General features: G+C 39.3%; 1 protein-coding gene and 1 long non-coding RNA gene across 2 annotated transcripts in view; one reads left to right on the top strand and one right to left on the bottom strand.

Moving 5' to 3' along the window:
* SCOC (short coiled-coil protein) overlaps window positions 1-22,510 on the bottom strand; it is a 28,043-nt gene extending 5,533 nt beyond the window's left edge. The window contains exon 1 of the mRNA XM_036424262.2: window positions 22,369-22,510. Within this exon, the coding sequence (XP_036280155.1) occupies window positions 22,369-22,438 (70 nt within the window). The 5' untranslated portion in view covers window positions 22,439-22,510. The remainder of the gene's footprint in view (window positions 1-22,368) is intronic.
* LOC123651758 lies at window positions 27-26,411 on the top strand. Its single transcript, XR_006740664.1, has 3 exons — window positions 27-218; window positions 3,984-4,024; window positions 26,331-26,411. It is a non-coding gene; the product is annotated as an uncharacterized LOC123651758 (long non-coding RNA).
* The last annotated feature ends 1,496 nt before the right edge of the window (window positions 26,412-27,907 follow it).

Raw genomic sequence — 27,907 nt, 5'->3', positions numbered from 1 at the left:
CCTTTTGCCTTAACAACAAAAAAAAAGGACATTGGCATCCAATCAGCATTTAGGTCATCGGGGGCGGGTCCTGGACCAGCAACAGCCAATGACAGCACAGAAGGGAAGTTAGGCGTGGGAAAGCGACGCCAGCGGGGGGCGTTCCCAGGTCTCCGCGGGAGCCTGAAAAATGAGGTCACAAATCCGGTAGGGAAACTCTGACAGCTGTCAGGAAGGAGGTTGGTAAAAGGAAAGGCCGGGCAAGAGAGAAATCCAAATGTAAGGAAGGAGCATTCGTGGACATAACAGACAAAGAAGGCCAATGCAATGCCGCGGTTCCTCAATTCTGAAAGCAGACTCTTCCATATTTTTTTTTTCACTTCCCAAGTCGCAAATCTCCTAAATGCATCTCTAGTAGATTGTCCCTCTCCGCAACCCTTCCAAATACCATTTAATAATGTTTTAGAGTTGACAAAATACCTTCATTGCATATTGGTATATAGCGCTTTCTCTCACCTTGTTCCATATTCATCCTCGCAACAACCCACAGAGAGAAACCGAAGCTTAATAGTAAACAAATGTCTTGCTCAAGATAACACACGGACTGTCAGGCTTTGGAGTGTAATGTAATCTGGCTTGACACCATTCATAGATAGATGGCCCTTGACATAAAGCAGATCCTGTTGGTTTTCAATATATGTTGAGTACATGGTAGTAACATGTTCCTGAATATTAGGGGTGACATTTTGACTGTTTCTTAGCTTTTTACTTTGGGTGCAGTTTGCTGATATAGAAGATCTGAATTACTTTATGCTGAGTGAAAATAGACAGAAAATGTTCAGTCTGTATGATTTTATTAATACAAAGTTCTAGAGCAAAAAAAGCGTATCTAGTGTGATAGAAGCTAGAACAGGGGTTGCCTGGGGTGGGATGAATGGAGGGTTGACCTCAAAGGAGTATGAGGGAACTTTCTGGTGCAATGGAAATGTTCTATAATATCTTGATTGACGTGGTAGTTACATGGTGTATCCTGTAACTTAAAACATGTGTATCTGATGATGTATTATATTTCTGTAATAAAACCAACGAAGATTTCTTTAGGGTTTGAAATATTCTAGGCATGTTTCTTGTGTTATTCAGTCCTCAAACAATCCAATGATCTAGGTGTTATCAATCCCATTTTACAGATGAGAAAAATCAAGGTTCAATACCATATAGCTGAATCAAAACCTACCTACGAGTATCATAATACCGACTTTGTTGAATTTTTATTAAAATTGTCAAAATTAAGAAAAAATAAAGTACTGCAAACACTTTACAAAGTGAAATGCTTTGAAAACACAGCCCAAAGAAGGTGGGTTGGAACTTGCAGCCCAACCTAACCAACTCAAATTTGTACTAAGGCAAAAATACCAACATCCTTCATAGGACTGGAACAAAGGACTGGGGCTCAAAGGGTAACAGTCAAAATATCCAGGATGCAACATACAGTTATTAAATGTATGAAGAAGCATAAAAATCTCAACGCACATGAAAGTTATCAATAGATGATACACATGTTGAAATTATCTGCAAAAGATTTTTAAGCAGCTATTTAAAAATACTTGAACAAGTGATCTCTAAAAATCTTGAAAAAGAAATTATAATAGAAAGTATAAGCAACATAATAGAGCTATAAGTAAGAACCAAATGGAAACTTTATATCTGGAAAATAAAATAAGTGAAATAGAAAACTGTCTGCAAAGACTCAATGACAGGATGGAGATGAAAGTGGTAAGAGCTGGGACCGGTTTGGCTCAGTGGATAGAGCGTCGGCCTGCGGACTGAAAGGTCAGGGCAAGGGCATGTGCCTTGGTTGCGGGCACATCCCCAGTGGGGGGTGTGCAAGAGGCAGCTGAACGATGATTCTCTCTCATCGATGTTTCTAACTTTCTATCCCTCTCTCTTCCTCTCTGTGAAAAATCAATAAAACATATTAAAAAAAAGAAAGAAAGAAAGTGGAAAGAGCGACTGGAGGCTGCCTCAGTAGAACTCATCCAATCTGAGCAACAAAGAGAAAAATCAACAGAGAGAAAACACCCCATAACCTCAGGAATAAAAGACCACAAAAAAGATCTAGCACTTATATAATCAGAGTTCCAGGAAAAAAAAAAAAGGAGAGTATGGTACTGAAATGCAAGTGTGGAAAAAGAAGTGAGTGCATGAAACATTTTATTCTTTTGAGTTAATAAAGCTATTATAATAATCATATCCTGCATGCATTTTTCCACATGAACAACTATAAATGTACTATTGCCCACCCCTGTATATTTAAAGAAATTATGGCTCTTCAAGTTTGGGAAAAGACAATTTCATAAGGGGAAGGGGAAGATTAGAAAAATAATGTCTAAAAGGATCTGGGGATGGGGTGAAATGAAGACGACTTTGAGAAACGCTGTTCCTCACTGAGTACCAATATCACTAACATCACAAAAAGGACCCACCAGATAGCGATTACTTTCTGATGGAAGAAGGATGCACCACTCTCTGTGAATAGTCTTGTCAGAAAAAAAAGAAAAGAAATTGCAACCTGACCTGATCAAGCCCCCAAAATATCAATATATCAATTTTACACAAAATACAGAATATATATATATATTCTGTATTTTGTGTAAAATACAGAATATTTTATACCTCCTGGATAGCATTGGCAAAATATGGCTATGGAACAAAACAACAAGATAGTATAAGCAACATAATAGAATAACAATAAAGCATTCACAAAATATTGCAAATTGAATAAAACAGTGTTGTTGATACTTAGGTTCTGCCCTTGAAATAACAAAAACGTGAAGAAGAAAAAAGGCACACCCAAGTGAATATAAAAAGGGAGTTGAAATTTTGGCAAAGTAATAATGAAACAATAAAAAAAAAAACCACAATGCTCCTTTCTTTAAAAAAGAAAGTAATTTGCACCGGAGGAAAAAATGGAAAGAAAACCTGTAGGTAAAAAGATATTTAAAATACATATTTTTTAAAAAACAAAACAAAAATCCTATGGTTTATGTTGGATGTATCCTTGGATGATAAAAACCATTTAAAGGATGCAAGAAAATGATTGCTAGTCAGTAGAATATGGTTATTTTAGAGCATTCACCTGTTTTAAAATTCCAGAACCCAACATATATCTTGTTAAGATAATTTAAACTTTAAAGGAAGTCTAAAACAAACTAAAAAAATAACATACAAAAAGATAATCATAAGGTTAGAGAGCAATAGAGCATTCACAAAATATTGCAAATTGGATAAAACAGTGTTGCTGATACTTAAGTCCTGCCCTTGAAATAACAAAAATGTGAAGAAGAAAAAAAGGCACACCCAAGTGAATATAAAAAGAGAGTTGAAATTTTGACAAAGTAATCACAAAGTGAACATTCATTAAATTATATATTTATTTTATACAATGTTCCATTCTTGCATTATATTTTTTCCAATAAAATGGTTTAAAAGTAGGCACTGAAGTTTGCTTCTTTTGAATAGGGAAAACACACAAGTACAAATCGAAACCACTGAAATTGCATAGAAATATTTGATTATGATGAATATTCATATGATCTGGAATATGCATATATTAATGTCAAACTATCTAAATAAAAGCAGAAAATTAAAATATTTTCATAGAGAATGAAGAACTCCAAACCGAAAACTGTTGTTACAAGGCAATTAGTTTTATGAAGAAGAAATTATAATAAAATAGGGAACTTACAGATGATTTTGATCTTCCAGTCTGACACGCTCTCATCATGCACATAAAAACTTCTAACTTGTCTTTAGTAATTAGAGGGTTCTAAACATACTGTGGATATTTTAAAGTGAAATATGCTAAATGGAAGCATTTTGATAACTTTCAAGTGTAACCAGGTGTGTTCCCTGATATTTTAAGCTCATTGATTTGCAAAATGTGTTTCATTTCATTTCTAAATAAGTACTCATATAGAATATTTTCCTTTTTTTCCCCTTGAAAGGCTATTGAATTCGTTGGAGAATGAGTGCTGTCCCAAACTTGGTGAGTAAGGAATATATTCTACTAGCTGAAACTTGATTAACTAATACCACAGTTAATAGTATATCATATTGCTATTTGACAAATTAGGTTGTTTGTGTGTACTTTTCTCAGGATTATAATTTTCTGGTAATAACCAATAGTTAGCTAATTTGATCGGAATAATTTTCATTCATTTGTTAAATAGATAAAAAGAAATTACCAGTGTATTTTTAGAGTTTCTCAGATGAGAATCAGAAGGACATTCGGGTCTCCATGGAATCAAGTTTTGAACTTGGCAACATAATTTAAAATAATTAGGAATGATTATCCAGTCTTGATGCTTATTTTTCTCTTGACATAGTCTTGTCTAATCAGTGCTTCCCAAACTGCATACCTCTGGTTGTACAAAATGAGCTTTTAAAAATAGTTACAATAGCTGCATATTTTTAAAAATATGTTTTTACTGATTTCACACAGGAAGGGAGAAAGAGAGAGATGTAAAAACATCAATGATGAGAGAAATCATTGATCATCTGCCTCCTGCATACTCCCTACTGATGATGGAGCCTGCAGCCCAGTTATGTGCACTGACTGGTAATTGAACTGTGACCTCCTGGTTCATAGGTTGATGCTCAACTACTGAGACATGCTGGCCTGGCTACTACATGTTTTATTGTATTAAAAATATGAATACAACCACTCTCAATTTGCAGATGCTTTGCCTAGAACAAAGCCAAGTTAAAAAATAATACTTAAATGGTTAGTTTAATGTGGCAAAAACTATGACTTTGGTATGCAAATAACTGGTTTGAAAAGTCCTGATCTATCAAAAAAGCAATAAGCATTGGTTTGAAAATGAGGAAATCTGGGGTTCCAATTCTGGGTTTTAATCTGTATTTGTTCATTCAATTCTTCGTGTATATTTGCTGGTTAGAAAATTTATTTTAGTGTTTATTATGATCTACATAGTGTAGTGTATTTGAAATTGATGACACAGCTGGGGGGGATGAGTCACTTTACTATAGACCCCCGTTTCCTCAGATGAGGCTTTGGAATAGAGTTCATTCTGCTTCTCTAATATTGTATAAAATAACACCGAGGAATTTATCAGATAACAATACCAATGAGTTGTAGTAGATGGTTCCCCATATTTAAGAGTGAACCCTTGATGGTTTGGTTGTGTTTGTTTGTTTGTTTTTGTTTGCTTGTTTTTTACCATTGTGCTCTTGGCACCATGCCCGCCACAGGTTCTGAAGGTTCTCCTGAGTGAGTTTTCTTTGCTCCATTCCAGCTTCTATAGTTTGGGCTTTCTCTGAATCTCTATATATCGATCTGCCATTATCAATTATGTCAGCTAGGTACATCTTCCACTAAATTATTCTAAAGTAATCTGCTTTAAAATCAAAACTAATCATTGGGCTCTTGGAGCATAAAAGGAGTTCTGTTTTAAAAAGACAAAGTGATTACTTAAAGGGCATTAGGAATCAGTTATAGTGATAACTGATAATGAAAGAGTGCACATGATTTGCTAGCAAGGCTCTAAAATGCTACATTGCTCATGGGTTATCTTACTTTCAATACACAAGCATAATCTTCATCGTTTTCTGTTTCCCTGGTAACCACTTATACTTAAAATAATCAACTTGGGAGAGTTCTGTCAGGATGTGTCAGCATCTGAGATTTTACACTACTTACTAGCTAACAAGTTAGTCCGCTAGGATTTCATGAATGCCTGATTCCTTAAGTTCCTTGGGGGCACCAACTGATCTTCATTAGCGTAGCCTCATTGCCAACTACATGTGTGCACTGAAATATTGGTTGAATGAATGTTCTGCTCTGGGTCCTTACTTTTTCTGTCTTTATAAAAGGCAGTGTCTGAGCTATGTTAGAGGGTGACACTGGATTTCCACAGTGTCTTTCCTTCTCAGAGCTCACACTACTTTCTATCAAATTATCGTATGGCCCCCCATCATATTTGAGTGAGAAGCAGTTTTCTTCTTGTTTACAGTTATGGCTCTTCACCCTTCCACAACATGAGGCGCACGTGGAACATCACCTAGAATGACGACTGATGTCACCTCATAGCATATGTCTGACAACTGTCAGGAGGTATTAAGACAAAGACACCATGAATGTCATTTAAGGGCACAGATAGGGAACTGCTAATGACTTCCTTACATTTATATATTCTCTTTGAGGTGGAACACTGCTGACCTCTAGTGGCAAAATTGATTCAAAATAAGTTCTAATAGTGTGGAAGATGTGCTGATTTTGAGAGACATGTGAAAATACCAGTGCTAAGATTAGGGCCATGTATCAAAACGTCACTACTGCCTTTTGCAGCCTTAGTGATCCATGCACAAAGTGGTCTTAAAAAAATAAGGTGCAGAAGGTGGCAAATTTAGTTATAGGACACACAAAGCACAGAGGGAGGGTAGCAGGGGAGACAAGACATGCACTGTAAGCGCCAGCTTTCAGCACAGGCACAGCTTATCTTAATTTAATTTTTATTTGGAAACAATCTCAACTACTGAAAATTTGCAAATACTGTACACCAAGAAGGGTTCTTTTTTATATTCCTGAGTAATTAAGAGTTAGTTGCCAAACCAAATACTTGCTAATTATTAAAAGAAATAGGAGTAAGACACCACCATAATCGAGGCATCAAAGTTAACCTCACTAGTGAAGAGATACACAAAGATTATATACCACTAATGTGATGTAATGAGAACATAGTATCACTTCTGTGATAGTCTTGCCAAAGTATTGAGAAATATTTTATAAAATAACTACCCTATGATGTTTAAAAGCATCAAAGTCATGGAAGGCAAGTTAGGATTGAGGAACTGACACAGCTGAAGGAGGCTAAGGCCACATGACAAGTTCATGCAATGTATGTTCTGAACCAGGTGCTTTTGCTCTAGTGGACATTGTCTAGTCAAGCAGTGAAACTTCAGTGTGCTTTGAAGATTAGATGATAGTGATGTATGAATGTCATTTTCCTGATTTTGTCGGATTTATTGTGATTGTGAAGGAGAAAAACCCTTGTTTGTAGGAAATGTGCACTAAAGCATCCAGGGGTGACAGGGACATTGGTTTGGCAACTAACTTTTTTAAAAAATATATATTTTATTGATTTTACACAGAGAGGAATTGAGAGGGACAGAGAGTTAGAAACGTCAATGAGAGAGAAACATCGACCAGCTGCCTCTTGCACACCCCTAACTGGGGATGTGCCCGCAACCAAGGTACATGCCCTTGACCAGAATCGAACCCGGGACCTTTCAGTCCGCAGACCGACACTCTATCCACTGAGCCAAACTGGTCCTGGCGGCAACTAACTCTTAATTACTCAGGAATATAAAAAAGAACCCTTCTTGGTGTACAGTATTTGCAAATTTTCAGTAGTTTGTTTCCAAATAAAAATTAAATTAAGATAAGCTGTGCCTGTGCTGAAAGCTGGCGCTTACAGTGCATGCCCTGTCTCCCCTGCTGTCCTCCTCTGTGCCTTGTGTATCTTATAACTATTGTAAATTTGCCACCTTCTGCACCTTACTTTTCTAAGACCACTTTGTGCATGCATCACTAAAGTTGCAAAAGGCAGTGGTGAAGTTTTGATACATGGCCCTAATCTTAGCACTGGTATTTTCACATGCCTCTCAAAATCAGCACTCATGTTAGGATTCATCTTTTACTTCCACATACTAGAAAAACTAATGTCACTCTTATTTTTAAGAAAAAAAAATTATCATATAAATACCGTTTCCCGAAAATAAGACAGTGTCTTATATTAATTTTTGCTCCCAAAGATGCGCTAGGTCTTATTTTCAGAGGATGTCTTATTTTTCCATGAAGAAGAATACGGTACACATTTATTGTTAAATAAAAATAAAGGATATTTATTTCCTATATATGGTACGGTAGTATGGTAGTTGTCAGCACAAACCAGACAAACTGTGAATCCTACAGTATCAAGAATTTACTCATTTATTCAGTGACAATTATGTCATCATGTTCTGGAACATCATCATAACAATCCAATTCCTGAATTTCCTGGTGAATTTCTTGTGATTCCATTTCTTTCAGAATCAGTGGACCAAATCTCTCATGTTTAGCAATAGCACTGTCTTTAAATAAGTACTTCTTCTCAAGGTAGGCAGCCTGCTCGCAGTGCATTTGCAATGCAACTGTCAGTGATTTTCTCCCATGAATTCTTCACGCAAGTCACAACTTCTTGCAGTTTAGGTTTCACAAAGTTTCCATGCTAATTTCTCTCCATTCTATTTTCAATGTAGTTATTAATTTCCATGCGCAAATTGTCTTTCAATGGCTTGTTTATTGCAATATCAAGAGTCTGGAGATAGGCTGTCATTCCTGCGGGAATCATTATCTGATCTATTTTTCTTTTGTGAAGAAATGTCTTCATGTCTTTAGCTCAGTGAGTACTGGCTGCAACCCAGACTAGCAGACCTCTTTGGCTCCCTCGCATAACAAGCGGCAGCATTAAATCGACCCACTTCCTTATAACTGCTTGTGTGGCCCAGGCTTTTTCAGTTTCAAGAATAAAAATGCCCAAAACACGTTCAATCTTTTCCTTCTTGCCCTTAGAAATGATTAAAGGAGGGATTTTTAGTGCCATCCAGATGAATTGCCAAAATACAGGAAACACGTGCACTTTTGTAAGCAGTGGAGGGAATGTACACTAAGGAGGCACCCCACTGTTCAATTGTTGTTTGAGATGATTGGCCCATAAACACTGCAGTTTCATCCATAGCAATCATGTTGGATTGTATTTAGAGAAGTCAGCATCATCAATAAAGGACTTGAATGCAAGTGCTGGCTTAATAACTTGAGTATCTTCCAACCTAAACAATGTTGTAGATCTTCTTAAAGACAGTTCACTTCGCTGAAGGAAATTATCCAGCCAGTATTGTGATGCTTCGAAGTCTTCAGGGGATATGTCAAACTGTGGTGCCATTGCCATGGCAAATTCTTGAATCTGAGCCCTATTCACTACCAAAGCCTTTGCTCTCTTGTCAACAACCCATTCACAGATGAGGTCTTCCACCTCGGAAAATAGTGGTTGCCGACCTGATCCACACTTGTGCTTTTTAGCATTTCCCTTGTCCACTTGTTCAATGAGGTTACCATACTCTGCTCGCCATTTTTGGACCAATCGGATACTCAACATCTTCTCTTTGCAGAAAGCAGTAAGATTTTGGCCCCAAGAGTCTTCCACTATTCCTTTCTTGTACTCCACGGAGTAGCTTTTTCTTTTTGTGCTCATTTCTAGGGGTAAAAAAAAGGAATTGGGGTATCAAGATGGGGGGAGGGGGATCACTTAAAATGACACGGGAGATCAGAGGGGGGAATCAAAATGGCACAGGAGAATTAGAGGGGGGATTACCATTTTAGTAATCCCTTTTGATCCTCCTGTGTCATTTTAATTGCCCCTCTGATCCTCCTGTGTCATTTTAAGTGATCCCCCTCCCCCCATCCCTGTGCCACTGAACACCTTAACCAGACATCCCCCCTACCCCTTTATCAGACATTTCCCCCTGGGGCCTGCCTGGGGACTGTCACTGGGCTTGCTGGGGCCTGGATCTGGGCTAGAGCAGGATCTGCCACTGATTGAGACCCTTCAGTCATCATGAGGACTGCCACGAGCATCAGGTAGTGTCACCAGAGACAGACCAGCACTCACCACCTTCGCCGCATCCCCTCAGCTCTAATTCTCCTGTTCTTCTGCAAGCATCTGTGAAAGTCTCCTCCTCTCTCCTGCCCGGTGCTCACCACTCACTCTGACCTCCGCTCCACCTCCACACAGCAGTGACGTCAGGACTCCGCGTAAGGTCACTGGTTGCTAGACACCAGTGGGGGTGGCCCTAGCAACTAGTTTACGGTAAATTAATTTTCATTCTGAGACAGAGCCTAGGGGGGCCTAATTTTTGGGGGATGCCTTATATTTCACTCAGAAGGAAACTTGTAAGTAGGTCTTATTTTCAGAGGATGTTTTATTTTCGGGAAAACACGGTATAAAATGAAAATGTGATAACTTATTATTTCTTCACACAGATAAATACAGTTTTCTAAGTTCTCTTGCCATCCTAGTTATGGACTGTATATACATAAATTATTTTCACATGGTTGTAATCACATCATAGGTGCAATTTTACATTCTACTTTCCTTTTTGAACATATTGCAGTATTGTCAGAGAGCCTCTGGGGTTCTTCTTGACTTCTAATTCTATGATTACATTTTTGAAACACTGACCCCATAATATAACTAGAAGACTGTATTTCATTATTCAATACCTGCAATGCAGGCACCTTATTGCTTCTACCCAGTCAGTATAATACAGTTATGCTATATATCTAGAAGTTTCTATCCTGATGCATTGTCATTTGACAACAGCTTTGAAATCACTCAGACCAGGGCTGGAATTCCAGCTTAGATTTGAATAAGTCACTAAATCTTTCTGAGTTCTAGGTTTCAATCTGAAAAATAGGGATAATATTTATTACATAATATTTGTGAAGATTAAATAAGAAAATGGATGTACAGTTCCTAGCACTGTGCTGGGTATGTAATACGTTCTGAATAAATGTTTGTTGTTATTATTATTCATCATCTCAGAGATGCATGACTAATTAGTAAAATTGGACTTACTCCAAAGATTTAATTTTGTGATTCAGTTTTATTTGTGATGAGAAATGGGTTACTTTTTAGGTAGTTTCAAGTTTCCAAAGAGTTAAGTAGGAATTCTAAAGAAATGAACTTATTTTCTAATCATCATCAGGATTGAGAACATAAAAGAAAACTAGAGTGACAGCCGATTAGTCATCTTTCTCCAATATCTTCTTTAGGTTTTCTGCCTTAAAAAAAAAAAAAAAAGTTTAAAAAGCAACAACCCAAGCTCTTAAAGATGTACTCACTGGAACATAAAATAAATATTACACATGCAGTTTGCTTTTTAAAAACAGTCCGTTTGCTATGAATTTGCTTTCAAAAAGTGGTCAGTTGGCTCTGAGTTTGCCAAATTTCTTGCACAGTCCAGTGTAGGGGCCAACAGTCACTGCAAGTGTGACAGAGTCTCTCAAATTACACATCAATTACATCTTATTGACAGAAATTCTGTTCTTACACTAAAGCGGGAGGGACAGGAATTCACTATGTAAGTTGAAAAACATTTAATATCATGAAGCTCAAACCATTTCAAATTCTAAAATAAAAAAGAATAAGAAACATAATTTAAAAATATCTTCAAATATATTTATAAAAGAAGCTTTTCAATAGTTATTGTGACCTTAGAAAAACCCACCAACCTTGCTACCACGAATGAAAACGAAAGCAAAATATCATGGGTGAACAGATGCTAATAGTCTTTTGTCTACTGGAGAAAGGTACTGAAGATTCAGAGGCATAGCAAAGGAAGAATGTGTTTTAAAATGCACACTTTTTCAAACAGCTTTGACTAATGTCATGCTACCGGCAATGAGAGAACCATGTGTGCGCACAGCCAAATACTCTGAGCCAAAGACATTAAGCTGACTTAAGTCAAAAGGAAAAGAAACCCGTGAAGAGAAACAAAGGAACAATGACTGAATGAGGAAGAAGGCCATAAGGACCAGAAAGAAGCGCTGTTGGCTGCTTGCATCCCAGGAAGGCTAGGGGAGGGAAGACCTAGGTGGCTCGCTCTAACAGAAAGGAAACAAGGGGACACTAGGCTGCGGAACCATTTGTGTGGGCTCTGCCTCTGAGTCCCTTCCATGTCCATCGTTGAGGATTGAAAGTGAACGCTCAAGTATCTGTGAAAGCAAGACTTGTCTTCCTGGAATGGCTGTGACAGTAACTCTGGTTCTGTGACCGGGTCACATGTTCTTTCTAGTAGGGTCATTCATAGCTTTGGGGCCATTTGAAATTCGTATTCGTAGAGCTGAGGCACAGCTGAAGCTGGTTCATGCATTTTGTCCTGCTCTTTTATTTATTTACTTATAATATTTTTATTGATTTCAGAGAGGAAGGGGGAGGGAGAGACAGAAACATCAATGATTAGAGAGAATCATCAGTCAGCTGCCTCCTGCACACCCCACACTGGGGATTGAGCCCACAACCCAGACACATGCCCTGAATGGGAATCGGACTCTGACCTCCTGGTTCATAGGTCCACACTCAACCACTGAGCCACACCAGCTTACCCTCAGAAATCTTTTAGATTTCTCCTTCTTCTCTGCCACTCCAGTTTCTCTTTGAAGGCTCAGAGAACATTTAAGGGAGTCCCAGGGTGTTTAAGGAAACAAGGCTCTCACCCTCAAATTTTGAACAAGTCCGGTGGACAGAAGGCCTGTGAAGGTGGGGTATCCGAAGCTGATCGAATCCAACTGGGGAAAAGAGCTGCTGGCCCATTCTAAGCAGGGAGCCAACCTGGGAAAGGTCAGCCTTTTCAGGGGTCCTCAAACTTTTTAAAGTGGGGGCCAGATCACGGTCCCTCAGAGAGCTGGAGGGCCGGACTATATGAACTACTAATTCCTACTGTAACACCTCGGCTGCGCTCACTGCCCAAAAAACCTGGCGGGCTGGATCAGACTCCTCTGCGGGCCGCATGTGGCCCGCGGGCCGTAGTTTGAAGACGCCTGCTAGCTCATGAGCTTGGGTCAATAAAATTCACACCTGATTTTGGGGGGTCTCCTCTGAATTTTTCTCTAGAAAAATAAATTAGCACATTTATGAAGATTTCATATACATTTAGCATAAAACATTCTGACCCCCTCGCGCCCCCCCCCCAATAAAACAACTTTCTTTATTGATTAAGGTATTACAGATGTGTCTGACTCCCTTTTTTTCTTTGGAAAAATGAAGAAAAAAACACATTGCTGGTACAAGGCATCTATTTGGTGGATGGTTTGTCTTTTAAAGGGAAAGTCACAATATTAATGCTTACCCTTCAATGAGAAAATTAGAGAACACTCTTAATTACTGAAAACATTTAGAGACTGCCCTAATACTCCATTTGTTAAGCTTGTATATTAAAACCAGGTTTTGCATCATGCTAGATCATTTATTTCACTGGATCATTTATTTCACTGAAGTGGATTTCCTCTGATTGAAGATATTTGCATAGAAGGAGCATTTACAATTTCTAGCGAATCATTTGTGACCCCAGAGCCATCCCACTCGCAGAAGCTACTGAGAAGCAGAGTTAATCTCCCCTTTTTTTTTTTCTTATTGAATCTCTTATGCTAAATCTGCAAGGCATTTTGCTGGGCCAGGGGAGGTATTCCTGATGCCACTGTCCATATCAGCTTCAGCTTACAGAAACAGGTATTCCACCAGGCCATTATCTTGACTTATGTGGATCCCAAATGCCAACTAAGAAATGCTGAACTTCCTGTCTTTGCTGGTGCAATGAATGTACTTTGTTCATGTGCACTAAAAAATAAAAAATAAATAAAAAAGTCTACCCTACTTGAGATGATCTTTTTTTTGACACCCCTGAGGATGTTTGAATAACCCTTTAAATTAATATTCATGGCCAAATTCTTTGGAGGTTGTAAAGTGAGGTCTTGGGAATGCTTCACTGCTCCTGACCAGCACAGGGTGACACTAGCCTCATCCTTGTGTACTTGGTCTCATCTGCATAGGATCCTCCCAAGGGGTCCAGTGTAACCTGGCAAAACCACAGCGCAGCAGACACCAGGGAGCTGGGAGCTGGTTGCAAACACTGGCTCCATTTACTGCCAGAAGAGAAAGGCCTGCTCCCTTTTCATGGATAAGACTCCTTCTAGGGCTCAGTGTGTCTCCCAACTGGCTAGCCACAAGCCCGTTTCCTTCTTTAGCCCGTAGATAATAGACGGTGAGATGAAAAGGAATACAGACCCTCGATACCTTTTACGGGGAGTACTAACTAATGCAGGGCCTCGTGTCTGATCTTCTGCTCTGCAGAGGGGATGGCAGATGGCCCTCTGAAAGCTTTTCAAACCCCGGAGCAGCAGGGCTTGAGGGGGTATTGTTACATTTCCCGTTTAGTGGCAGGAAGCAGCACCAAATAAAAGCACACAATTGTGCCTCTTCTCTGGGAAGCTTATTACAACCTTACAATGAGGGCTAATTGGCTGAGGCCAGAAGCAGATGCAAAAGCAGCTTTGAATATCACTCAGGAGAGGTTTTAAGAGAGCAGGGGCCGGGAAGAGGCTGAGGCACAGAGGAGAACAGCCACGGGAGGAACATCGACAAGGAAGAGGTGAGGCCGGGATGAAGAGGGAAAAGAGAAGCTGTGTTATTTTAATCAGAAAAGATCCTTGCTCTTCTTTAAAGAATTTCTTCATACCCACCTCCCACTTCTTCCCCAAGCCTCCTCCTCAGGAAGACGTCAACAGGCAGGCCTGGCTTACAGAGCAGCGACCACAGGACACTGCTGTTACCATGACAACTGTAGTGAGCAAGTCTTGGAGCCTTTAAAGGAACTTTTGTGCGAGCTCCTTGAAGTGAACAGAGAAGGAATGAAAACGTACTATATGAACACTTGCTGTACACCAGACTAGTTAAGAAGCTTCCTTTATTTCATTTAACCTCCCAAACATTCTTACTAGTAGATCATTTTGCCACTGAGGAAACTTAGGCTTAGGGATGTTAAGTAAATTGCTCAAAGTCTGACAGAGTCAAATTCAGGCATTTCTGACTCCAAAGTTCAAATCCTTCCTGCAACACTATCCTGAGTCAATTCTCCCAATAGCCAGGTCCTGGCATGTGATAGTATGTGCTCAATAAATGTTTTCTGAAAGCACTACTAAACTGAACCTGAAGTGGAGATGGGGAAGAAACTCTAAAAAGTAAAAATAATATGGGAGAGCTGATACTAATAGTAAATTCTCAGCTAGGGAATGGCCAGCAGAACTGGCCCTCAAACCAATATACACACAAATTCAAGCACAATTGTTGGGGGGTGGGGGGTGGGAGTATTGTCTATTATGTGCCGAAAGTGTAGATATTTTAAAACCGAGGCTCTGTCCTACAGTAGCTCACATTCTGTTGGGTAGGAAACATATATCAAGGACAAAATGTTGTGAAAAAAATATAGGTAATCAGATTGGAATTTTCAGGAAGGAGAAAGGAAACTGGAAGGTCAGGGGAAGCTTTCTGGAGGAGGTAGTGCCTGAGTGAGTTCTTACAGGATGAGTAGGAATTAGCCAGGCCAAGAGAAGGGTGAGCGGTGATATTCCAGGCAAAGAGAGCACCGCAAACAGTCAGAGGCATGAAATAGCCAGCATGTGGATAGAACATTAAGTGTTTCCTACTGAGCCCAAGCTGTGTGGCAGAAGAGATAGATCGAGCCAGGAAGAAGGAGACTTTAAATAAATGCCATGCTAAGTATTTTGGACTTCGTCCATCAGAGGATGAGAGGCATTGATTGTTCTCTGAAAGGAGAGGGGGTGATATGGTCAGTGTGGAGGAGAGATTTGAAAGGATAATAATTGAAATAGGAAGAACAGTTGGGAGGTTGATGTTGTGGTTTATGTGGGAGATAATGAAGGCCTTAATCAGGGAAGGGGTGGTTGGGTTAGAGAAGGCCAGGTGTATTGGGGAAATGTTTTCAAGGTTAAGTCAACAGATGATTGGATGGTAAGAGATGTGACTGGGACAATGATATATGAATTTCTAGCTTAGGGAACTGGCTGGATGGTAGACCATTCATTAAAGTTATGAGTCAGGAGTAGGAGCAGATTTGGGGTAAGGGTGGGGAAGATGAGTTCATTTGACACACGGGATATATCTAGGTGTCTAGTAGTTAAAGAATCAGAAACTCAGAAGACAGATAAAGACAAGTGATAAAGGTTCAAAAGCAGAAGTCTGAAGATAGTTTCTTCTGCAATCATATCTATACTGAAGGTGTGTTTTGTTTAGAACTTTGTGATAATATTGATATTTTAAAATTAGAACATGGAAAAATCAGGAAAGTGCACCAAAATTTTTCTGCATTTCTAGGATCTTGAAAAAATTCTGCTTATTTGCATTTCCATTCTTCCCTGGCAACAGTCAGCTGGAAATAGGAAGCAGCTGTGCTCTCTGAGCAGGGCTCATGCTCTCCTGGGAGCCATAGTCCTCACCTGGCTGGACCCCTGGCCCTCAGTGAGGCTCAGCATTGGTTGCCATTTTATCACAATTGCTCTTTTGCCTTTCTTATAGTAGAGTTAAGAGGAAAATAATATTTTCTTGTTTTCTTATTTCAATCAAAAGTAGAAAATGAAATCTAGTCTAAGATAACAGTGTGTTTCAAGGAAAATGGTTATAAGAAATGAAAAAAGTTGCCATATATTTGATATGCAAATAAAGGATATCCTGTTGAAAGAATTAAATTTGAGACACCATTGTGAAATAAATTACATTAAGAGCAGTTGCTGCTATATTTAAAAGATGCATGATAACTTTCCACTTGTTTGTGTCATCTTTAATTTCTTTCATCAGTATTTTCTACTTTTCATTTTATAAGTCTTTAATATTATTAAAATGTCCACACTATCCAAAGCAAATTACAGACTTAATGAAGTCCCTATCAAAATCCCGATGGCATATTTTACATAAAAAGAAAAAAACTTATATAAAAATTTATATAAAACCACAAAAGAATCCAAATAGTCGAAACAATTTTTTAGGGGTGGGAGGTGAGGAAGAACAAAGCTAGAAACATACTTCCTAATTTCAGTGTAATAAAAATATATTACAAAGCAATGGTAATTAAAAAGGGTAGTACTGGCATAAAGACAGTTATATATACACAATGAAACAAAATAGAGAGCCCAGAAATAAATCCATGCATATATATAGCCAAATGATCTCCATCCAGGGTGCCAAGAATACACAGTGGGGAAAGGATAGTCTCTTCAATAAATGGTATTGGGAAAACTGAATATCCACATGCAAATGGAATTGGACTGTTATTTTATACATATACAAAAAACAACTCAAAATGGATTCAAGACTTAAAATGAAAGAACAGAAGCTATAAAACTCCTAGGAGAAAATATAGAGGAAACACTTCATGACATTGGAGTTGGCAATAATTTCATGGATACGACACCAAAAGTTCAAACAATAAAAGCCAAAATGGACAATTGATACTACATCAAACTAAAAAGCTTCTGTGCAATAAAGGAATCAACAAATAGACTATAGAGGCAACTCACAGAATGGGATAAAGTATTTGTAAATCATATATCTGATAAAGGGTGGTTTCTAAAATATATAAGGAACTCCTACAACTCAATAACAAAAGCATTAAAAGCCCAATTGAAAATGTGGAACTTGAATAGACATTTCATCAAGGAAGACATACAAATAGCCAACATATATATGAAAAGATGCTCATTGTCACTAGTCATTAGGGACGTGCAAATCAAAACCATGATGAGATATTACCTAACAACTGTTAGGCTGGCTATATATATATATATATATATATATATATATATATATATATAAAGGCCACAAGTACTGGTGAGGATGTGGAGGAATTGGAGCCCCTTTACACTACTGGTGGCAATGTAAAATGACACATCCACTGTGGAAAACAGTATGGAGGTTCCTAAAAAATGTAAAAATAGAACTACTGTATCATCCATCAATCCTACTGCTGGATATTTATCCAAAAGAATTGAAATCAAGGATCACCACTCATCATAGCTAAGATGTGGAGCAACCTAACTGTCCGTCAATATATGAATGAATAAGCAAAAATGTGGTATATACACACAATGGAGTATTAAGACTTAAAAAAGGAAGACAACATGCCACAGCATGAGCCTTATTTTACTAAGTGAAATGAGCCAGTCACGGAAGAACAAATGATTCCACTTAAATGAGGTCTGAGGTATCTAAGATAGACTCATGGAAGCAAAGACTAGAACGATGGTTGCAGATGCTGAGGGGCGGAAAAGGGACAGTGGTATAACATTTCAGGTGTGTAAATGAATAAGTTCTTGAGATCTAATATATAACATTGTGATGATAGCTAACAATACTGTATTGTACACTTTAAAAATCTGTTAAGAGGGTAGATGTCATGTTGTGTTCTTACACCATTAAAATTAAATTAAAATTTTAACTAAAAAAAAAAAAGATCATGTTGAAAAACCCAATGAACTGAAAAAGAGGATTGAAATTTCAATAGTTTCTTTTGGAAATTGAATGAAATAAATTATGATATACTATTGCCTCTGTCCCACAAACACATTGCCCGACCCTATGTGTTTAAATTTGCAACCTTTATCTTAGAGTCATTAGTATATAGCATCATGGACAGTGAGAATGGAATTTGGAGGAGTGGATGAGATCGTCTAGAGCACATGTGTCAAACACAAGGCCCGCGGGCCAAATCCGTCCCGCCAGGCCTTGCAATGTGGCCCGCACAGCGCTGTCATCACTGCACTCCGCTGCGTTTCCATCACAATGACAGTTTATGACTGTTCAGTAAACCATTCGGCCCGCGATTTAGGCTGGATTTTAGATTTTGGCCCCTTCTCTGATTGAGTTCGACACCCCTAGTCTAGAGAGTGTGTCTAGAGAGAGAAGAAAAGTAGATCAAGGGCAGAATTTTAGGGAAATACTTGAAGGTAAGGGTCCCCCAAAGAGTCTGAGAATGATGAGAGAGAGGTTAAAGGAGAACCGGAGCAATGTGGTAGCATTAAAGCCAAGGGAGCAGAAGCACAGAGGAAGGAGAGATCAAATACTATCAAATGTTTGCTCTATACTATACCATATGACTCCCAGAAAGGAGGCCAGTCCAGCTACTGCATAGCTTAGACCAGAGATCCCCACACCACCTTGGCTCACAGTGCCTTTAAGTCTAAGTCATTTTTAACAATGCTCCAAAGTTCAGAGGAATACCCAACAGTTCCATGAAATAAGTATTTAGTCCAAACATCGTAATACAAATATTTATATCCTTCAAACTTAGTAACTATTTGAAAAAATACTGCATCTAAACTGAAAGAAATTTCAGTTTTTTTAATTTCATTCTTTAAAAGTTACCGTTACTTATTTATGGGACATAGGAGCCTCTTGAGCATTTCACAAATTCTCCCATTTTCTCCAACTGACATCCTTATTACCTGCTCTACATTGATTTTTATACAGAGCTTGCTTTTATCACAGCAACCACAGAAAACCCAGCATTGAAAGAGATGTCACTGAAAGAAAGATAGCTCATCTAATGTGAAATTGTGAACCACTTCTAGCCACTGATTCCCACAGTGTCTGATAGAGGTGGAGACCCCCCCCGCCCCAATCCCTGTGGGTTTGCTGTACTTCCCTGGGGCACCTTGGCACACCCTTTGGGAACTGTGGGGTTAAAGCTGATTTAGAATCCTATCATTTATATGCTTGTTTCTATGGAGATGCCTGATCTACAATCCATACAACTAACCTATAAGTGAATTTATGAAGCACAACTGGTTTGTGATTGGACTAACTGCTGCCACTGCCAGTTTTCCTGCCCCCAGACTAACAGGAAGTAGGATCACCTAAATATAAAGATAAAGTTTAATGCCTTCAGTCCTCTTTCTAAACAAACCTTTTCTCCGAGTTAGCAAATATTTTCCTTTCCTTTCTCTTGCTCTCCTCTGAATAAGAAAAAAATCAGTGTTATGATGGGGTGTTGGGGGGGGGGAGATGGAGACAGTTAAGGGGTCTGAAGCAGTCACACTGGCAAACAGCATCTGAGTACTGTACATGAAGTCTCCGTATACTCAGAAGTAAAACTGAACTTCCTTGTAGGATGGCCTCAATATCTATATAGCAGTTTCAAATGCAACACATAGCTCTATATCTAGCAGTTTGAGGTACAACACATAGCTTACCAGTGTGTACCTTGGGCAAGTCACTTAACCTCTCTGGGCCTCCGTTTCATATATAATATGTGTGTATATGTATGTGTGTATATATATATATATATATATATATATATATATATATATGATATATATGACATATAATATACATTATATAGTAATATACACTGAGTGGCCAGATTATTATGATTTCTGAACGCATAATAATCTGGCCACTCAGTGCATATCCTATATAATAAAAGGCTAATATGCAAATTGTCTCCTCAACCAGGAGTTCAACCAGCAGGCTGGCTGGCCAACCACCCATGTCCCCTTCCCCTGGCCAGGCTGGTTGGACCCCACCCATGCACGAATTCATGCACCAGGCCTCTAATGTATATGTGTATATTGTGATATTGTGTGTGTGTGTGTGTGTGTATACACATATATATTTATATATAAATATATATATTCTGAATGGCCAGATTATTATGCGTTCAGAGATCATAATAATCTGGCCACTCAGTGTACAATAGAGAACAAAAAGAAAAGTAAGAAATTGGACTAAACTTTTTAATATTGTAAGCCATACCTTTTTCATGCTTTACTCTTGCAAAGACGCCATGATGTCTATTAATCAAACTGCAGTTATTTCCCCATAATTTGTTTTCCTATTTTTATTTATCAAACACCAAGAACCTCTTATTAACAACAGTGAACGAGTGCTACCACATCAAATTGATACAATTATCTTCCAAAGCCAAAACACATGATGTCTCTGTTCATTGTCATGACAAGTAAGTGAATTATTTCTGTTTAACATCTTAGAATACTGAAACAGCACGTACACTTCATACTAGTTCCCCGCTGGTTACTCTGCTGGGCCATCTCTTCAAGCTTTTGCCCTCAGAGTCTGTGACTTCTCTAATCGAGTATGGGAGGTGGTGAGTGGGAGCAGGGGACCCCAGGGTCATTGCCACCATTCTCTCTGCCAACCCAGGAGGACTGCTTACCCCATCCTAGCTTATTCAGCCTTTCTGTCCACGGACTCAGTTAGCAAGCAACTCCAACAGATGCCAACAGTGGACTGGACACCTGTCTTCAGGTCACTGTCCTGCCCTGCTCTTGTCTGCGCTGGAAGTGTGAGGGAGGCAGAGGCTATGCCCAAGGCTGAAGGAGTGTTCAGAATGGTTTGTTGCCCAGCCACATGTCCCTGTTCAGGCCCAGCCCACGTTACTGTCATGAAAAAATCTGGGGCTGGGACGAATTGGAGCTAGCAGGCACTCCATAGGAGCTACACCTGGCCACAGCATACAGGGCTCCCCACACGCACCCTCATCGTTCACCTCTCATGTGCCTTCCAGAAGCTAAGACACAGGTTTCCCTTGATCTTCCTTCCTCTCCTTCCCTCGCTCCATTCTGCAACTCTGTCATTTTCTAAAACGCCCTGGTGCAAGCACCTTAAGGCTGAGGGTCTCCAATTGCTCCAACAGCCCCGAACCTGTGTCTTTTCCTCTCTGCATAAAAGCTGAGAATGCTCCTGTCTGATTTCCAAAGCCCCCAGCATGCTCATACGGTGCCAGGAGGGGCAGCTTAGCTTGGCTGGCTGGCGGTTGTGCTAAGTCTGTCCACAATTTAGAAAGAAGCTTTTTGAATCGAGCATCTAGGTAGAAAGTGGGAAAGTGTGGCTGTATGAAAGAGCAATTGATGTTAAATATTCATGCTCTGTTCCCTGTTAATCAGAATCAGCAACCCCCATTGTTTAGCTGCAGCTCTGGCTTCTTACTAGGGTTGTGCTGAAGGAACTGGATACAAAACAATGCCAACTACACACACACACACACACACACACACACACACACACCCCTCACTCCCACCCCCACACCCCCTGACGTGAGTACTTATATGTTTGAAGTGTTTCCAGCTACCATTGTGCAATTCAGCATTATTAATTTCTCTGGGATAGTTATCCTTCCATCAGCGTTTTACAACTATTACTATCTCTCCCACAACCCCCCACCTTTTCCTTCTCTCATGTTGAATTCAGCAACTTTGTCCTTACTTAAAACCCATATAAAATAGTATTTTATATGATCAGCATGTCTTAAACAATTCTGAAAGTGAATTGCAACCTATTTCTATTCTTCAGAAATAAAATTATTTTATAAAATAGAGAAGAAATAGACTATAATTGAATAAAATATGATAATATCATAGGTTGCTTTAGCATCAAATTTGAAGTCATGTTTCCTGAGCTTTTAGGAAATAAACATTTTATATTTTTATGTGTTGATTTTCTTTTTTCAAAATACGTATAATTCAACCACAGGAACTTAAAAAATAGTCACTTAATTTAAGAGGAAAAATAAAAATGGTACTTAAAAGCTTTTTCCCCCTCTTATTTTTGTAGCTATATATTTTTCAAGTTCGCTACAAAGAGAATGTTTTACCATTGTAATAAAAATAATAAAATTGATATTTTAAAAAAATGGCTGAGCAGTTGCTGAATTCTATGTTTCAGAATCCACCAGGTTCTCCCTTACCTATGTCGTCTGCAAGAGGAATGTTGGTGAAGGTGCTGTCCTCCTCTTCCTCTTTGCTGGGCCCGTCCATCTTGTTCTCTTTTCAGGTCTGTCAGTGAGGAAAGCGAGGGCAGGGGAAAACAGCAGTCTCCCCATGTGATCGCCCTTGTTAAATCATTAATAAGTGAGCGTCCAAGAAGGTGCTATCTGATCCTTGCACTAGCCACCCTCTTCCTGCTTGCCACCTGAGAAGGTCCTACCTGAGCGCTATGTTCTTAACTGGAAATGGTTAGAGACTCAGGTGAAAAAGCCACAATCTTTACCTGCAGCTGCTGAGCTGATACTGGTGCTGTTCTCTGGCTAGATGCCAAACCTGGCTTTCAGTCCCATGGCAATTTCCTTGGGCTGAATGGCCCAAGAACATTGCCACAAAAACAAACAAACAAACAAACAAACAAAAAAAAACCCACAACCCCCCCCCCCCCCCCCTCCCCCCCCCGCCCAAGAAGCACCAGGCTGGGGCTGGGGGAAGAAATGAAACTATATGTGATTAGCATATATTTTAAGCACCTACAAGAAACAAGGATTTTGGTCAGTGACCTAGCAGCATGACTTGCTCACAGAGCCTCAATTTCCTGTCCTATTCCAGGAGAGGTCTGTGGTCAAGATTAAAAGTGAGTTAATAGGCACCTGATAAATGTCAACCACAATACGAACCACAGATGATCAGACATATGTGAGGAAAAAAGATTCTCTATGGATTGAGCTCATCGATGCCCTCTCCTATTACTGTGTATATACCTTACCCCGTGAAAGGTCATTAAAATGACAGGGCCTCCCTTTCCTATTTCTGGAGGAGCCCAAGGGGCGGAATGTTGGCCTTGCCAGCCTTTAGGGCGAAATGTGCCTTTATTAGAGGAGGTAGCATTCTTTTAAACTGTTTCTTGGTCCCGTGGTCCACATTCATATACAAACTCAAAACTATTTGAGGATTTTATATAATTCCTTTTTGGAGGGAAAAAACAACCAAGTTTGATAATAAAATTTAAGCAAATATTAAAATTGAGTTACTACATTCTGCCCTAAGTGCTTTGATACATAGGATATTTTTATTCACTCAAGTTCACTGTTGTTTTATTCACTCAAGCCAAATGGATGTGAGCTATTGGAAATTCTGAATGTTATAAATTAAATTCACTAGAATAGAATTCCTCCTAATTTTCCAATTACATTATATTGTACAAATAGAGTGTTTTTTCCTATATAAGCTGGGGACTTTGGAGGGTTCAAAGTTAAGGATAGCTATTGCTGTTAATAAGCTTATACCAAAGCTCAAAGGTAAGAGTCCTAGAGGTTTACAGGAGGGAAAGAGTATCCCTGGCAGGCAGGTCTTGAAAGACTGAGAGGTGACACATGAGATGCATAATCAATGACAAATGGGATCCAACAGGCATACGTGGTCATGTGGTGAGTGCTGTCTCAGTGAAGGGGCATGGGCAAAGGCTCAGAGTTGGAAAAGCATTAGCATGGTTTGGAGCCAAGGTGGAATATAGGTTAAGGCCATATATATGTAAGAGAGCTAAAGCAGTATCTAAGAGAGCTTTGAATGCCAGACTATGTTAGTCCAAGTCCTCTAAGAATCAGACACTAAGAGAAGAAATAGGGAGGAAGTCAGGAAAGGCTAGGAAAGCCTCAGGCCATGATGCAAAACTGACCCAGAGCAAAGACACAACAGGGTGGAAGGTCTAGCTTGTCCTTCAGACTAAGCAAGTTCTGACTCGAGCCAGAGTGGAACACAGAGGAGTCCTGTGCCTCCCAGAAATGGCCTTCCTTAGCATTCTTGCAACACTTAGTCACTAGCTATAAGCAGCTTGTGGGAAGGGAGGCCTCTGTGCAAACATGGATTTCAGATCATAGCAGCTGGGTCCCCTCATCAATTACACTCCCTGTAGTTGGAGGTTAACAAGGCATGAGATCATGGCCATCATATGAGCTTTTTTTTTTTTTTAAAGTAACTGTATACACTGAATGGCCAGATTATTATATGATCTCTGAAAACATAGTTAAGTGAAAGAAGTTAGAGACAAAAAATCATATTTTATATTATCCTTTTTAATATGATAAATTCAGAATAGGCATGTCTACAGAGGCAGAAAGCGAGCTGGGGGGAGAGGAAATGTAGGATGATTACTAAATGTGTATGGGGTGTTTTTATGGGATGATGAAGTGTTTTAAACAGGAGAGGTGGCTGTTTAACCATACTGGGAGTAGGTTAAATGTCACTAAGTCATATACTTTATAATGATTAACTGCAAGTTTATAAATTTCACTTTACTTTTTAAAAAGGTTAAGAAAATCAAGACAGGCCCTGGCTGAGTAGCTCAACTGGTTCTAGCATTGTCCTGATATGCCAAGGTTGTGAGTTCAATCCCTTGTTAGGACACATTCAAGAATCAATCAATGAAGGCATAAATAATAAGCAGAACAACATCAATGGCTCTTTCTCTTCTTTCTCTCTCAAATCAATAAATTAAAAAAAGAAAAATGCAACCAAGAAAAAAAAAAAGATCAGTGGTTTCCTGTTTCCCCATAATATGAATAAATTGAATTAAGAACCCTAAATCACAAAATGCTCTACAATTACAAGCTAACATCAGACTAGTCTACCATGTGTCAAAAAATTAATAAGGCTAGAATGGACCTTGTATAATATCTACTGTGTCTTCTAGAATTAATAAGGCTAGAAAGAAGGTTACGGTAAGGATACAAATCTTCATTGTGATACAAATCTTCCCTAAAACAGATGCAAATGAATAAACACGAAGGTTAATATGGTTATGTAAGAAATCATCTGTCATTTTTAAATGGGTATGTGAGTTATAAATGTGTGTGTGCATGTGTGCGTATGAATGGGTGTTGGGGGTAACAGAGTCAAAGAAAGTACAAAATGAGGAGAATTAGTAAACTAACCAGGATTCTCATAATCCCTTTGGCATGATCTCAAAATACCAACACAATAATGAAGCACGTTGGAAGCCAGTGTTTGCTGTGGGCTTTCAGAGTGTTTTCTGAGCAATAGCCCCGGAAACATCTCTAGGGCTCTGAGTACCAATTATGACATCTGAAATGTGTGTAATCAGTAGATTCCTGGAGAGAAACTGGCATCTCTAAAGTAAGGGCTAAGCATTCCTCTGCTGGATAAAAGGTTCTCTTTCTTTAGGGGCAATTTCACGTGGAACTATTTGGATATTTTTGACAAATTTGTGCAAATTGGATTACTTCAGCCAATTAGCTATGAAGGGGGATGTGATGGCAGAATTTTACTTGTATTATATGTAGCTAATAATAATAGCTAGCATTTATTGAATGATTATTCTATGCTCAGCACTATTCTAAGTATTTTATCTATAATGATCTCATTGTTCCCCTTAATAATCCTATAAGGAAACAGAAACACATGGAAAAGATAATTTGCCCAACACCCACAGTCAGGAAGAGCCAGAGCTGGACTTATACCCAAGCAATCCAGGTCTAAAGTCCACATTCCAACCACCCTGGAAGGTGATGATGGGGCCTCAAATCCATCCCATACAGTGCAGGCCAACCCACAACCCAGACCTACCTTTTTCTAATTTGCATATATGCTCGTGGTGCCTTACATCAATGCAATGGGAACTATATATTTGTTGTTGTTGTTGTTAATCTTCAGTGGGCACAAAATGTGTTTAGAAATTTAATCCTTACATTAAGGAGAAAAATTGCCAGCACTTACTTCTATATTTGATGATTCTTCTTTATCTGTAACATATTTTTCAAAGGAGAGCTTATCCTTATTTTTGTGCCCATAACCTTACTAGGTATTTATTATTGTTAACACCTCCAAAGTCAATTTCCTCTTATTATTAAAAAATGTCTACTGTTGAGGAGAAAAATAAAGCCATGAATAAAATCTGACTTCAGTAAATTTTCACATGTCCTTCTAGGAACCAAGACATTGATACCTGCTTGTGCGGAAACTCTGCAGTCCCTGTCTGAAAAGCTTCACCCCTTTCTTACTAAGGTCAGTCTGTTCCTGTTATTCTGTCTATGTTGGCGCCCTCTGGTGGTTGAACTATGTGAACTTCAATTTTAAATGCTTTTAACAAAGTGTTTTGAAGCCTTGACTTTGCCTAATCAAAGTGAATGACAGATTTCCCCTGGTTATATGCCATGATGCCAAGGAAAGGACTTACTGTCCAGGTAGAAGTGGTGATTTTGTAAACAGACATCAGCTTGAATGCTATTGATGAGTAAAGGGTTTTGCAAAATTTTGGTTTGAGGTATAACACTATATAGTAAAGTGTGCAAATTATAAGATTATAGGTATACTAAAAGCCCGGTGCACGGTTTCATGCACATTGAAAGGAAATTAATTAGAAGGTGGCCAGTGGGACAGAACTGGGCAAGACGCCAGACAGACCCTGGAGCCAACCTCCTGCAGTCCCACCCCGACTAGATGCACCTGGGGCAGTACTGGGGCTCGAAGGGCATCTGCAGACTGAGTGGGCTCCCTCCGGCAGGTGGGGTCCTTCAGCCTGTCCTGCGGGGATCGGGCTCCCTCCTCTCTGGTTCCAGTGTGCGTCATCCGTGAACCGCTGCTGCAAAGTCACTGTTGAGCATCTTCTCCTGGAGATCAATGCACGTATACCTAGTGGCCTGTTGAACAGTCATTTTGCCTTTTATATATATAGATGGCCAGTTGGACGATCGCTTTGCCATATATATATATATATGTCACACACACACACACACACACACACACAAATATATATATATCATGTTTATCCAACACCAAGATCAAAACATTTCCACACATAGATAAGGCTTTTTAAATATTGGTTTGCTTATTAGCATTCAGATCTATTTTGCAGCAGAGAATCACAGAATCACCACCATTGTCCACCCCAAAGTACCTGTGGGGAATGGTTCGTTAAGTGGCAACTGAGATGAAAATATGTTGTGTTAGAGGCTGACTCTAAGGGGCACAAAGATATGAACTGTCCTCCACTCTAAAGTGGAAAGGACTCATCTTTGTGCCTTTGCTTGGCTGCAATCTCTTTGCTCTCTCTTGAACAGTTTTCCAATTCTATTCCTTCTCTTCTCTTCAAAACACCTTGAGTGCTGTGTGCCCAGGACTCTGAGTAGAGAGGGGAGGAAGTGACGTTCCCTGCCCTCCAAGAACTCAGGGACCAGTTGAGTTTAAAGCGGAAAGAGGAGGCGGATGATTCCAAACCAGTGTGTTAAGTGTGACAGTAATAACAGCTGACATTTATAGAGAGTGTTGCCCTAGTATTTCTGTCAGAACATTCCCTTCATCTTCTCATTTGACTCTCGTCGCTATTGCCTTACTTTACTGGTGCGAAAATGAAGGCACAGAGGGACTGATGATTTGCTCTGCGGACAAAATAGCTGGTCAGCGTGGTGGCCAGGATTTGGCTGCACCGCCCACATATGTATCAGTTTCTCAAGCATGGTGTTGGAGGCACATGCGGGGCCTGGTGGAGAGCAGGGAGATCTTTGA

The sequence above is a fragment of the Pipistrellus kuhlii genome, unplaced genomic scaffold (genome assembly GCF_014108245.1).
Source record: "Pipistrellus kuhlii isolate mPipKuh1 unplaced genomic scaffold, mPipKuh1.p scaffold_m20_p_8, whole genome shotgun sequence".
Lineage (NCBI taxonomy): Eukaryota > Metazoa > Chordata > Mammalia > Chiroptera > Vespertilionidae > Pipistrellus > Pipistrellus kuhlii.
The sequence above is the reverse complement of the archived record's forward strand: the minus strand, read 5'-3'. Positions and strand labels throughout refer to the sequence as shown.